The sequence below is a fragment of the Canis lupus genome, chromosome X, assembly GCF_003254725.2.
Source record: "Canis lupus dingo isolate Sandy chromosome X, ASM325472v2, whole genome shotgun sequence".
NCBI classification, from domain to species: Eukaryota; Metazoa; Chordata; class Mammalia; order Carnivora; family Canidae; genus Canis; species Canis lupus.
In genome coordinates, this window is record NC_064281.1 from 42,288,512 (window position 1) to 42,301,891 (window position 13,380).

A 13,380-nucleotide genomic window follows, 5' to 3' on the forward strand; every position below is an offset into this window, starting at 1 on the left:
CAACTGAGCCACCCAGCCGCCCCCTGAGAAATAGATCTTAAAGCCTTCCCTCCCTGGCTCCTATTTTTTCTCTGCAGTTAGATAGCCCTTTTGCTGAGCTCAGTCCCATAGCTGGGAGTCTCTCCTTTGCCTGTCAGGCTTCGCTGTGCCTCAGGGCTAGGAGGAGGGGGGTCCCCGGCCCACAGTCAGAACTTGGGCGCCGGGCGGGGGGTTTTAATTAGGCAGGGTGATGGCAGCAGCCGGGCCTTTCAGCGTGGGCACAAGGTACCAACTCCGTACCCAGCTCCATTAGGCACATCCCAGTCACTCTCCACCCCCCACCCCTCCTCCAGGGAGGATCCAGGGAAGGGTTAAAGGGAATGAATTAATGAGCTAACGAGTCACCCCAGTGCTCCTGCTTCCTGGCCTTGCAGCCCAGCCTGCCTCCCAGTTCCCCAGGTTGGGCGGGAAAGGAAATGGGGAGAAGCCTGTGTCTGAAGAACACGAGGCTCGTAGGTAGGGGGAAGTCTCCCTGTGAAGTTTGGGGTCCTCTTCAGACCCCATGGGGTTTGAGGACAGGGCTCCACAGGGTCTGGGAAGGGGAGTGGCTAGTGGACCAGAATTAGAACCGACCCCTACAAACACTGGACATTCGGCGGCCGGTAGTGGGGGCAGCAGGCAGGGCTACTCAGAGAGAGACTTAGAATGATCGACAGGTGAGGTGAGGCTTCACCTTGGATGCAGCTTGGCGTTACGCTGCTGGAGGGACCTGAAATGATGGGGTGACTTGAATGGCAGGTCCAGCAGGTCAGGGGCGGAGCTTCCTCTCGCCGCCTCTACCCCACCCCTCTTTCTTCCTCCCCCCTCCAAAAACAGAAAGACACACTGAGAAATCAGATCCGGGTGGACTCGGTGGTTGAGTTTATTTAGGGGAGGAGAATTAATCCTATTTGTTCTTCCTCGGGGAGGTCTTCAAACAATACCGACGGGCTAGGAAAAGGGTGGGCATCTGGAGGAGAGGGGGAGGGACCACAGCCAGACAAAATGGCAACACACAATCACAGGCACTACCGACGTCATAGACACAGCAGAGGGTGCAGGATAGGGACTTCAGACCGGGCCTCCAACCACCCTGGGACGGTGCGGGTGTGGAGGGAGGGAGGAGGCAAGGGAAGCGGGGGAGGGGTGGGCCGGCCCCACAGACCCGTTGGCTCTGTCCTCTGACTACCGGGGTGGGCAAGGGTGTGGGGGGTGCTTCTCTCTGGATCCCACCCCTCACCCTCCAAGCCTTCAGGTCCTCCCAGGTCACCTCAGTACTCAGTTCTCGTCAGGGATATTCCCGCCACCCCCCCACCCCCTGCCCCCCGCTGCTAAGCCTGCCCACTTTAAAACATTTTTTTTCACTGCTCTATTGGGGAGGGCTGCCCCTTCTGAAGCCACCATGAACACCCACTCTAATCCCCGCCCTGTCTAGAACCCAGACCACGACCTCACCTCAAGCTTGGCCCATTCCTGAATCCCACTTCTCGCCTTGCACAAGATCTGCCCCCTGTAGAATCAAACTCCGTCTCCTGAATATTCCTAGCTACACCCCTTCCTTACCCTCTGGTCCCAATCCAAGACCTGCCCACTCTAGAACCTCTCCCACCGTCTGGTTCAGGCCCCACCCCTCTAGAACCCAGTCCCCAGGTCCCCAGTCACACCCCTCCCATAGGACCCTGTCCTGTTCCAAATCCTGCCCACTTTGGAGGCCCAACCCCTGCTTCACTCAAAGCTCCACCCATTCTAGAACCATGCCCCCAGCCTCATCCCAAGCCACACTCCAGAATGCTCTAAGGCACCCCTCTTCTTTGGACTCTAGATCCAGTGTGTCTGGCACCCAAACCCCTTGCTTACTAGTCCTCTTCACCCCAGAGCTCCTCTCCAAGTCCACCATGGGTCAAGTCCCCCAGTCTGCCTTTCTGCCTTCTCAGGGCTGAATTTCCCCTAATCATCCCCGTTTGGGCATTGCTGGAGGAATCAAGGCCAGTTGGGAGGAGGGAAGGGAGAGAGGGGAGAGAGTCTGAAGTCACCCCGACCCTCCCCACATAGCAGAGATCTGTCTTTTTCCTGTCCCCCTTTCAGAGTCCCCCAACCTCAGGGCACAGGGCCAGGGGACAGAGAGGGGCCAAGGTATGCAAGGGAAGGGGTAAGGTTAGGAGAGGGGCCCCCTCAAGGTCAGGCCCCTCATGCATGAGGAGTGTGGAGTGGGGCAGGGCTCAGACAGATAAATAGATATTTATATATTTTATATATATATGTGTATATATATATATATATATATATATATATATATATATATATACACATACAGCAAAGAGTCTCCTGGCTTGAGGGGTGGAGACCTGGGGTGGAGGGGTGGAAAAGGGGGCAGGGCTTCTGAGCTCTTGCCCACACATGGGGTCCTCCCGGGCTGCACTGACCTGTGGAGACAAAAGATACAGAAAGGAGAGGGGGTCCAGACATAGGTTGTGCCCTTAGGGAGGGGGCTGGGCTGCTAGGCCTCCACCTTGGCTTTACCCTCTGCCTGCCATGTCTTTTCTTCCTCCTTCACTCAATAGTCCTTGAAGTCAGCTTCATCCCAGCTGCCCCTATTGGGAATATATACCTTGCACCTGCTAGGTTAAGTACCAAAGACATTACGGTTTCCCCCTCCCCTAACCCCCAAATGTCCATTAACCTGTACTGTTCTAGCCACTGGTGATAAACTGTATTGGGTAGAACAAAGCTCCTTATCTCTGTGGTGCTTGCGTTGTGGCAGAGGAGACAGACTTCAAACAATAATAGAAACGTGTAAGTGGGTTATCTATCATGACATAAGGTGATAATTGAAATGTAAAAACAAAAGGTAGCCCAGGGTGAGGGGGAGTAGGAGTACCAGTAGGGGAAGAAATGTTACTGTAGTAAGTAGGGTAGTTAGAGAAGACCTCAGTTAAGAAGTGATATTTGAGGGGCAGCTTGGGTGGCCCAGCGGTTTAGCGCCACCTTCAGCCCAGGGCGTGATCCTGGAGACCCGGGATCGAGTCCCACATCAGGCTCCCTGCATGGAGCCTGCTTCTCCCTCTGCCTGTGTCTGCCTCTCTCTGTGTGTCTCATGAATAAATAAAATCTTTAAAAAAGAAGTGATATTGGGATCCCTGGGTGGCGCAGCGGTTTAGCGCCTGCCTTTGGCCCAGGGCGTGATCCTGGAGACCCGGGATCGAATCCCACATCGGGCTCCCGGTGCATGGAGCCTGCTTCTCTCTCTGCCTCTCTCTCTCTCTCTCTCTGTGTGACTATCATAAAAATAAAAAAAAAAAGAAATGATATTGGAATAAATAGTTAAGGAGGTGAGGGAATGAGCCATGCAGACAACAGAAGAGCATGCAGACAACAATGAAGAGCATTCCAGGCAGAGGGAACAGCTGGTGCAACAGCCCAGAGGCAGAACCACATCTAGTGTATTTGAGGAACAGCAAGAAAATCGGAGTGGAGTGAGCAAGGGACAAGTGGTAGGAGGTGATATTACAGAGGTTGGTAATGCCGTCCTATAGGGCCTAGATTGTGAGGACATCAGCTTTGACTTTGATGAGGTGTAAGTCACTGGAAGATTTTAAGCAGAGATATATAAAATGAGAGTAAAATGTCTCATATTGTTTCTATTATTTTCTCAATAAATCTTTCTTAACATTAGTAGGGCTCTAAGTGATGTATGTACAGCATGAATAGGTCATGGTCACATCCTCTAGTTTAGTGGAAGAGATAGTTAATAAACATATAAAGTAATAATTACAGACTATGGTAAGAAAAGCATAGGGTACCATAAGAGAGCTAAGAAAGGGGACTTGTAAGAAGCTGGCCAGGTAAGGTTATCAGTGTGTGTGGGCACAAAACTCCAGGAGGAAAGCAAGTACCAAGGCCCTGAATTTGGCTTGTGCCTGGAACACAGTTGGGGGTGGGGAGTGGTAGGAGGTCTGAAAAGTGACAGGTGACATTTGGTGTCGTGCCTGGTGAGGGCTTTGGCTTTAAACGTGAGTGAGATGGGAGCCTAGGTAGAGCTCTGAGCACAGGAGGGTCGTGTCCTGATTTAAGATGTAACAGGATCCCTCCCAATGCTGTGAGTCGAACAGAATGCGGATGCAGGTGGAAAGCTGTGAAGATGTCCAGAGGAGAGGACAGTGAGATGTGGAAGATTATGAATATATTTTGAAGGTAGAGTCAATAGAAGTTTTTGATGAATTAGATGTAAGATACCTAATAAACTCCTCCCTGCCCTTTCCATCCTGGCCAAGTGCCAGAAGTTATCTCCACCCACGTGTTGCCATCTCCCTGCCTCTTCCCATTTCCCTCTCTCATTTGCGAAGTTATCGCTCTTCTCTTTTCCAGGCCCAGCAAGAAGGCCTGCAAACCTTTCCATTGCCCCCACCTGCCCCCTTTTCCTTCCTGAAATTTCACACCACCTTCCTCACCACAGGATCAGTGAGCTTGTTTGGCCTTCGTGACCCCACGCCCCTTTAGCTTCACCATCTACCGGCCTTATCAGAACATATTGGCTAATCAATCACTTCTGAGGCCCACCTCCTTTTCCGTCTTATGCAAGTCCTCCTGCCATTCCCTTCTTTCATTGGTTGTTCTGTCCGCTTTTTCTCTCCCCTCCCCTCGGAGAGGCATTCGTTTCTCTCTCATTGGCTTTCCATTCTGCCAATCTTCAAGCACCGCGGTCCTGCTTTCCACTTATTGGCTAGTTTTTCGTTCTTCGCTTGTAGCCCCGCCTCCCCATTGGCGCCCTCGCCCGCGCCTACGTACCATTTACTCTCGAGTCTTATTGGTTCACTGACCCGCCCGTCTCATTTCCTGTACCCTCCTTGGCCGCGCCGCCCGTCCGTCACTCACCAGACTACATCTGATTGGAGAAGGAGGTGGGCGCACCCTGAGGGCCATAGCCTTGCTGCCCGTAGTCTCCCTGAGGCCCGTAGCCGCCGCCGCCGCCGCCGCCGGCTGGCTGCCCGTAGTCGGGCTGGTAGCCGCCCTGGGGCCCGTAGGAGTCCTGGGGCCCGTACCCGCCAGGGCCCTGCCCGTAGCCCGCCTCGCCATAGGCGTCCCCAGGCGCTGGTTGTTTCTCGGGAGCGCCAGGAGGTCCGCGCATGAATGGGGCAGCCCAGCCTGTCTCCTTGAACACGAACCACAGGTTGCCGACCCAGAGCACCAGGTTCAGGAAGCCGAACACCTGCGGAGAGACAAACCCTGGCTGTAGTGTGGCGCGCATTGAGTTGGCCCCGGGGAACATCGAGGCTGCGCGCGTGGAGCATAGATCCGTGGCCTCCCGAAGAAAAAATGCTTTCTAGAACCCGGACCCTCTAGAGTCCTGGCACATGAACGCAAATGTGCAGAAAAGTCCCCTGGGGTGGGGGTGGGGGGCGTGTTAGAACTCAGATTTTCCAGGATGTCGTCATCTATCGCAATTACATATACACATTTATACATGTCTAAAATAGAATATAAATTTGTAATGGCATGTTAAGCACGAATTTTATTATGTAGATACACCACTAATAGATGCATATATACACATATACAAAGTATATAAAAATATACCTTTACATAAAATATATAGAACTCAGGCCCAGAGAGGCTAAGATGCTCAAAATCTCCTACCTTGTGAGTGACAGAAAAGTTGGTATCTTAGCATCTGTAACACTTGTATACAATTTACCACATGCCAGGCCCTTTTCTAAGCACTTTGTATGTTACTAGTTCACTGAATACTCAACTTTGGAGAGGACTTCTTATTAGTTTTCAATTTACATGCTCAGACTGAGGCTGAGAGGCTAGTTTGAGATCAGAGTTGTAGGTGGTAGAGCTCAGATGGTTTGACTCCGGCCAGTAGGGGGAGCCCAAGTGGGAAAAATTTCAAGTTATTCTTTCATTTGGCATACTGTATAAGGACGCTGGTCCCCAGACGGTATTGAGTTGCTAGAGGATCTACATGAATAGGCTGAGCCTGGGATCCAGATCTCCCAAACCTAATCGGACAGAAGGTCTCATATTCCCCTCCTGGGGACTATTTGTGGTATTGAAGTGGTTATAATTGCTATCTCATCCTTCAAGGCACTGTTGTTGGCATGCTTCCTCCAGGGAGCCCTTGGGGATCTCCTTTGACTTCTCCTCTCATTCTCCCCACCACTCCCATGCCAGACGGTGAGTTTCCCAGCCTCCCTTCCCAGCTGGCCCACCAGCCCAGCCACCTTCCCAGGGCTTACCACTGAAGTGTTGAGGCCAGAGGTCACAGGGTCCCTCAGCTCCTTGCATGTATTCCCTGTCTGGTGGCAGACAGACATCCCTTTGATAATGTTCTCTGGGTCAGTGGCCATCTTCACATCTGACAGCCCCTTGGCCCACGCTGATGAGCTAACCAGCCACATGAAGGCGAACACTGCTGTGGCCAGAAAGTCCTAGGACAGGCAGGAGAGAGGCAGATGGCCCTGTGAGTGGGCTGCTTCACCTCATGCCATGGGGCCTCCTCAGATCACACGCTTTCTTGGGAGTGGGAGGCCCCGCAGAAAAGCCTTGTCTCTCTCCTGACTTTTTAGCCAGCTCGGAAGCCCCCAATACTCACTCGAAGGTGAGCATTCCTAGCTTGGGCTTGTGTGTATGTGTGTGTGTGTATGCATGTGAGGATGTGGGAGTGAAATTGTGATGTGTGGGTGTGTTGTGGGAGGATTTTGTGGGATGGCTTCCGAATCTGTGGAAAGTAGTGTGTCTTTCTACTTTCATCTCAATGTGGGGATTTATGTCATTTTGTGTCTGGGATGAGGGTGTATGAGTATAGCTGTGTAGGAATCAGTGTGTCTGGGTGGCATGATGACAAGCATGACTGCCCCAGTGAACCTCTGTGCACTTTTCCTTGATCTAGACTGTGTGGTTGTGTGAGAGGTGGTAGGTTTCCAGGGCTAGGCCTGTTTGGGATTCTGTGTGGGCTCTGAGCATGTCCCTGTCATTCTATGATTTGGTTTCTTTGATGCTCACAGCAGCAGCAGCAGCAGTGACATCTGTGGCTGTTATGGTGACTGCTTGCATGTGGGACTGTCTAGGGTTTGGTGTGGCCCGTGAACATGGCTGTGTCTCTGAGGCTCCATGGTCCCTGGCCCCTGTACTTGAGTGGTTGTGGGGCTCACCATCATGGGTCCTTTGTTGTTCTCTCGGTACTTATTCTGCAGAAAGATGTAAGTGGCCAGAGCCCCCATGGAGTACAGGAAGGCAAACACAGCCACGGTGACAAAAAATTCGGCCGATGAGGAGTAGTCCCCCACCAGGAAGATTTTTTCAGTGTCCCCTCGGCAGGTGGGTGCATCAAAGTACACTTGGTGCAGCCTGTGGGGAGAGATGGCAGGTGTGGCCCAGGACCTAAGAATACCCCCCACTCCCCCTGCCCAGTCATGGATTCCCCAGATTCTGACAAAGTCCCAGGAAGGAAGAGGGGTGAACAACCATTCGCAGAGCACCTACTGTATACCAGTCACATTTTACCAATTGCGGTGAACTAGGTCTTCTTTGACCACTACTCCAACCCAGGCGCTTTGACTTTTTGGTTATTTGTAGAACATACCAGGCCCCTCCCACCCCAGGATCTTTGCACTGGAATGCCCTTCTCCTAGATATTACACCCTTCATGTCCTTCAAGTTTTGCTCAACTGTCACCTCAATGAGGCCTTCCCTGATCTCACTATTAAAATCAGATGGAACCATTCCCTCCCAGTGCTCCTTAGCCCCCCCGCCCTTCCTGGCTCTATTTTTCTCTGTAGCAGTGATACCCTACGCATCTGACATATCATGTGTTTTACTTTTTTCCTTGATTTTCCCCTTCATTGAAAGAGGGTTGGGCTTGGGCACCTAGGTGGTTCAGTCGGTTAAGCATCTGCCTTTGGCTCAGGTCCTGATCTCAGGGTCTTGGGATCGAGTTCTGCATTAGGCTCTCTGCTCTGCGAGGAGCCTGCTTCCCTCTCTCCCTCTGTCTGCCACTCCCCCTGCTTGTACTCTCTCTCACATGCGCTCTCTGGGTCAAGTAAATAAATAAAATCTTAAAAAAAAGAGCTGGTCTTTTTCCTTTGCTGCATTCACTGCTATATCCCTAGGACCTGGAACAATGCCGCCACATAGTAGGTACTCAGTAAATGTTTATCACATGAAATGGATAAAGGCTGAGAAAAGTGCATTAATTTGCTTAAAGTCACACAGCTGGGGAGAGAATGGCAAGGTTGGGATCTGAACCCTGTGTTTTCTCCCTATATCATGTTGACTCTTCTCTCTACCCTACTCCAGGTCCCCAAGAGAAAAGAAACATATGCATAGCAGAGGAGAGCTCAGAGTCTATAAGAACAAGAGATAGAAAAAAAACAGGAAACAGAAAGACAGGAGGGTAGAAGGGATACTGGAACAAACAGAATGTATGTATGTGAGGTGGGAAGGGGCCAATTGGGAAGGTGTCCTGGGACTAAGGCTTTCCTGTAGTGTAATGGAAATCATAGGGAGAAAATGTGTGTGAGGAGAAGGTCTGGGGTGGGGTTCTGGGGCTCTGGCTTCAGATTGGGGGGCAGGATCCTGAGACTGAGTGAATGGTACTAGTCCCCTTATGTAGCAAAGGTCCTGAGGGAAGGGGCTTATGCTGACTGATCACCTATCAGGCACTTTAGGGAACTGCCTCATTCAGTGACCCTTCCCCTCAATCTCTAAAGGAGGCATTAATATACCCATTTTACAGATGAACAGAGGCTTAGCAAGGTTATGTTAGGTGCCCAAGGTTGTATAGCTGCTAAATGACAGCTAAGAGTTGAATCTGGGGGGATCCCTGGGTGGCGCAGCGGTTTGGCGCCTGCCTTTGGCCCAGGGCGCGATCCTGGAGACCCAGGATCTAATCCCACGTCAGGCTCCCGGTGCATGGAGCCTGCTTCTACCTCTGCCTGTGTCTCTGCCTCTCTCTCTCTCTCACTGTGTGCCTATCATAAAAAAAAAAAAAAAAAAAAAAAAAAAAAAAAAAGAATGGGAAAAGTTTAAAAAAAAAAAAAAAAGAGTTGAATCTGGGTAAGTTTCTGGGTTCCTAGTAGGTTGGGTTGGAGAAGGGGTGTCTAATGGGAATTGGGGAGCTCTGGGGGGTTATCAGGGCAGCAGGGGGAAGGCCAGGGGGGCCAGGGCAAAGACTTTTTTCGCAGGAGACTTGTAGCTAAAAGGCAGATCTTCAGGACTGCAGGTCCTATGTGTGAGAGCTATTGGGGAGTCCAGGGGTTTTTGTGGCCTTCTGGATCCCCAGAGGGCTCCCAGCAGTATCCTATGCTTCCAGCTTCTCCTCCTTCCCCAAACTCTGCTTCCTGGCTTCTGTGAACCAGGGGATCCCTGCTTCCCACTGCCCCTCGGGCCACGCCTCCCTGGTGCCTCTTTTTCTTTTAACCATTCCTCAGGACCAATGCTGGATTTTCCTCTCTCCACTCTTCCCTCTCACCCTGGGTGATCCCCTGAGTCTACATTTGTCGATAGTGCTCAAAAATGCCCAATTTCCAACTCAATCTCCGACCTCTTTCCAGAGGCCCTTAAACTTACTGATTTTCTTTATTTTAACAAGCCCTTGTGGGGAGCTTATTGTGTGCCCGGCACTGTGCTAAGCACCTAACAAGTACCAACTCACTTAATATTCATCAGAACCTTGTAAGGTAGGTATTATTATCTTCTTTTGCAGACGAGGAAATTGAGACCGCAATTGAGCGGAAATTGAGCAGTTATGTGATTTGTCCAAGTGGTGGAGGAGCCTCAGGAGCCTCGACTGAAATGGTGTCTGCGGATCTGTCTCCCCACTCCCCAGGAGGTAAGCATCATCATGAGGGCAGTGACCTTGCCTGACTGCGCTCATCCTCACGTTCCTAGCACCTGGCACACAATGTGAGTACAGTAAATATCAGAATTGCTTAACTGGGTTTAATCATTCCCTATAGCTAATCAGACCCCCTCATTATTCTCTGTGATAAAACCCTGCACGAGTATCCCCTCTTTGAATTTCTCCCAATCTGCAATCATCCTTTTTACTGATTTATTTGTTAAAATGTTGGCTCCAGGAGGGTGGGGAGGTTGGTCTGGGTTGTTTTGTTTTGTTTTGTTTTGTTTTCCCTGTTATATCCCCAGCACTTTGAGCAGAAACTGGCATACAATAGGTTCTCAAAAAAAATGTATATGGAACAAATGAATGGGAATGAAATAATATTAGCTGACGTTAACTAAGCAACTACTGCTTTAATATATAAATATATAAATATATAAATATATATATTTCTGTTTTTGAATCTTGTTTATTGCCAGTCTCCTGCCCCTCTGCATTCACTAGAACACAGCCAGAGGGCAACAGCTTATGCCTGTCCTGCTTACCACGTGTCCTAAATGTCCAGAGCAGTGCCAGGCACAAAGTAGGTGCTCAGTGCATGCACAGTGACCTGAGCCAATGTGGTCTCCTGAGGTGGGGACTGAACAGGAGCCACTGGGGAGGCAGTGTTGGCCAGTCCCACCCCACTCCCACCCTCTTTCTTGGGATCCCTGGGGTGGGTTGGGGTGGGGGCGCACCTGAAGGGGTACTCGAATTCAACCTCGATGCTGAGGTCACTCTCTGACTTGTTGGCACACTCCACGCTCAGCCGGAGCTCCCCGGTGTAACTGCCGCATGTGGCAAAGGCGAAGATGGCAAAGACCTTGGGCCACAGGGGATGGGGATGGCCATGGTGAGCCCGGCACAAGCAGGGCCCCCGCACAAGCAGCAGCAGATGGACCGGTCCCCACCCCCACCCCCTAATCAGGGCTCATCGGCTCCAAGGACAAGCTGATTACAGGGGTGTGGCTGTCTCTTCCAGTCTTTCTCTCAGTGTCTCTCTCAGTCTCTACCCCTCGATGCTTTGACTGCCCCTTCCTCTCTTCTGCCTCAGCCTCTTTATTTCTCTCTGTGTACTCCTGCCTGTCTCTGTTCTCCGTGTCTCTATTTCTCTTGGTACCTGTTTCTCTTGTCTTTCTCAGATGTCTCTTCGTATCTCTGTTTTGCTCTCTGCCTCTGCCTCTCTAGTATCAATGTATGTCTCTTTCGGTCTCTTTTTTCCTCTGGCTCCATCCGTGTAAAATGTATGTCTCCCCTTGTGTGTGTTTCTGTCCTTGGTCTATTTGTCCCTATCTCCCTCCTCTCTCTCTGCCTTGGTCTCTGTCTCATGCTCTCCCTGATACATCTTGCTTTCTCTGTGTATCAGTTTCTCCTCTCCTCTCTCCACTGGGTATCTCTCTTTCTCTGTTTCTGTCTCTCCCCCATCCCATTTTTTCTGCCACTCTCTCTGTGTCCATTTCTCTTTGCATCTCTGTCTCGCTTTTTCTTGCTTGCCTCCACTCTCTCTCATCTCTGTATCTTTTCTTCTCGGTATTTCCATCTCTGTCTCCATCATTCCCTGTCTCTCATCCTCTCTGTCTCTTTCACCATCTCTGGATTTTTCTGGCTTTGCATCTTTTCTGCAGCACCAGCTTCAGGCTCCACCTTCCTTGCCCCTCTCTCACCTCAGGGGAGGAGGTAGGACGTCACATTCTTTCACCTCACAATGGGGGTATCCTTGGTCTTACATGACGTCACATCATGGCCCATCTATTTTCTGGCCCTAACCCCCTGGGACCTCACCCTGGAGCCCAATTCTTCCATCCCCTTTCTCTCCAACCCCCCGCCCATCCATTCCTTGCTCCCCACCCCTACTCGTCCAGACCCCACTACCTCCTTCTCTTTCCCCATGGCCCAGACCACACTCACCCATTGCAGCACCTTCACGAAGCCAAGGGGCTCCTTGACCACCCGGAACTGACCCCCGGCCACCAGCTGAGGAGAGAAAATGGTGGGGAGGGGGTGGGATTGTTGGAGATGGAGAGGGAGGTGAGGGGCAAGGCCACCAGGCGATGACCCCTGGGACTAGGGCATGTGTCCTCCGGGAGTGAGTGATGTTCAGAGGAGAGAAGGGGTGAGGAGAAAGTGACACTTCAGGGAAGGTGGGAGTACAGCGTATTGGAGAGAAGACCCTCAGGGTTCAGAAGTGGTGGGGAGGTCTGGGGAAATGGTGAGGTTGATGGCAGAGGGTCGTCGGGGTGAGGAAGATTGGGATGGAGTCAAGACTAATTAGGGAAGGGGAGAAGGTCTGAAACAGTAAAGGTAAGTCAGATGGTGAAGGGGATCAAGTGAGAAAGGAAGAGTGAGGAAGGAGTGGGGGTTCATTGAGGGGAAGGGGGTTTTGGGTGGTGAAGGTGAGTCATAACAGGGAGGGAGTCAGGTTGGCCATGGTGGGGGAGGGGTTTGCAGCGGTAAAGGTGAGTCAGATGGTGGTGGTGGTGGTCTGAAGTGATGAGGATGGGGAGGGGTTGGTACTGGTTAGAGAGAGGGTGAGGTTCTGATGTGGTGAAGAAGAGTGAGATGGCAGAGAGGGTCTGGGCTGATTAAGGTGGGGGAGGGCTGGGACATGGCTTCGCCAGATATGTATTGGGGGACGGGAGACTAGGGGTCTTGGGGAGGCAAAGTCGGATCGTCCCCCTTGGTCTGCTCTAGGGGAAGGGGTGGTCATCTACTGGGGTACTTTCTCTGGGAGGGACAGGTGCCAGCCCTTCCCCATCCCCCGCCCCCACGCCTTCTGTCATTCTATTTCCTAGCTCAACTACAAGCAACCCCCATCTTCCTTCCACTCTTCCTCTTCTCCCCCACCCCGTTGCCCCTACTGTAGCCCCAAGACCCCCCTCCTCCTCATGGTGGCCAGTAAGGAACCAGGCTCCAGGAGGACCCCGCTGCGGCAGTGAGGACGGCCCTCGCTGCGGCAAAGGGCGCGCTCCTTCTTTTCTCCACCTCTCCCTTCCTCCCTCGCCTGCCGCAGACCCCAGCCCCAGTGCCAGGGACCGAGCGTCCGCTGCCAGGACCCTGGCCACCGCCTCTCAGAGTCGCCCGATCCGCGGCGATCCCGGCGGGGAGGCCGGGCAGCGGCGGGCTCTGTCCTCGGTGCTGGAACGCGTACCTGATTCACCACGTCCATGTCTGCCAGCAGCAGCATCAGCAATGCGGGGGGCGGGAGGCGCCTGCTAACAAGGGCGGGCGCGGGGCGCGGCGGGGGCGGCGCGCGATCGTCGGAACAGCCCAGGCGGCCGCGGCTCCACCCCTCGCGCCCCCGCCCCACTCGCCGAGCGCGCGCCCGCACCCAGCCGGACGCAGCTAAATCTCGCTCGCCGCCATTCCGGCCGGAAAACCGGAGCCGCGAGAGCGCTCAGAGAGGATCGATGTCTCAGGGACCACAGCTAGAGTTCTGGGGAGAGGAGGACCATTCGGTCCTATGGCATGACGTTTTTGCCAGG

At 52.5% G+C, this 13,380-nt stretch overlaps 1 protein-coding gene across 1 annotated transcript; it reads right to left on the reverse strand.

Annotated features, from left to right (window-relative positions):
• Nucleotides 1-877: 877 nt before the first annotated feature.
• LOC112673114 (synaptophysin) lies at nucleotides 878-13,138 on the reverse strand. Its single transcript, XM_025468661.3, has 7 exons — nucleotides 13,047-13,138; nucleotides 11,807-11,872; nucleotides 10,597-10,721; nucleotides 7,173-7,368; nucleotides 6,258-6,449; nucleotides 4,891-5,224; nucleotides 878-2,441 (listed from the first exon to the last, which is right to left on the reverse strand). Exons 1-6 carry the CDS (start codon nucleotides 13,080-13,082, stop codon nucleotides 4,895-4,897), a joined length of 945 nt encoding a protein of 314 aa, XP_025324446.1. The 5' UTR covers nucleotides 13,083-13,138; the 3' UTR covers nucleotides 878-2,441; nucleotides 4,891-4,894.
• Nucleotides 13,139-13,380: the final 242 nt, after the last annotated feature.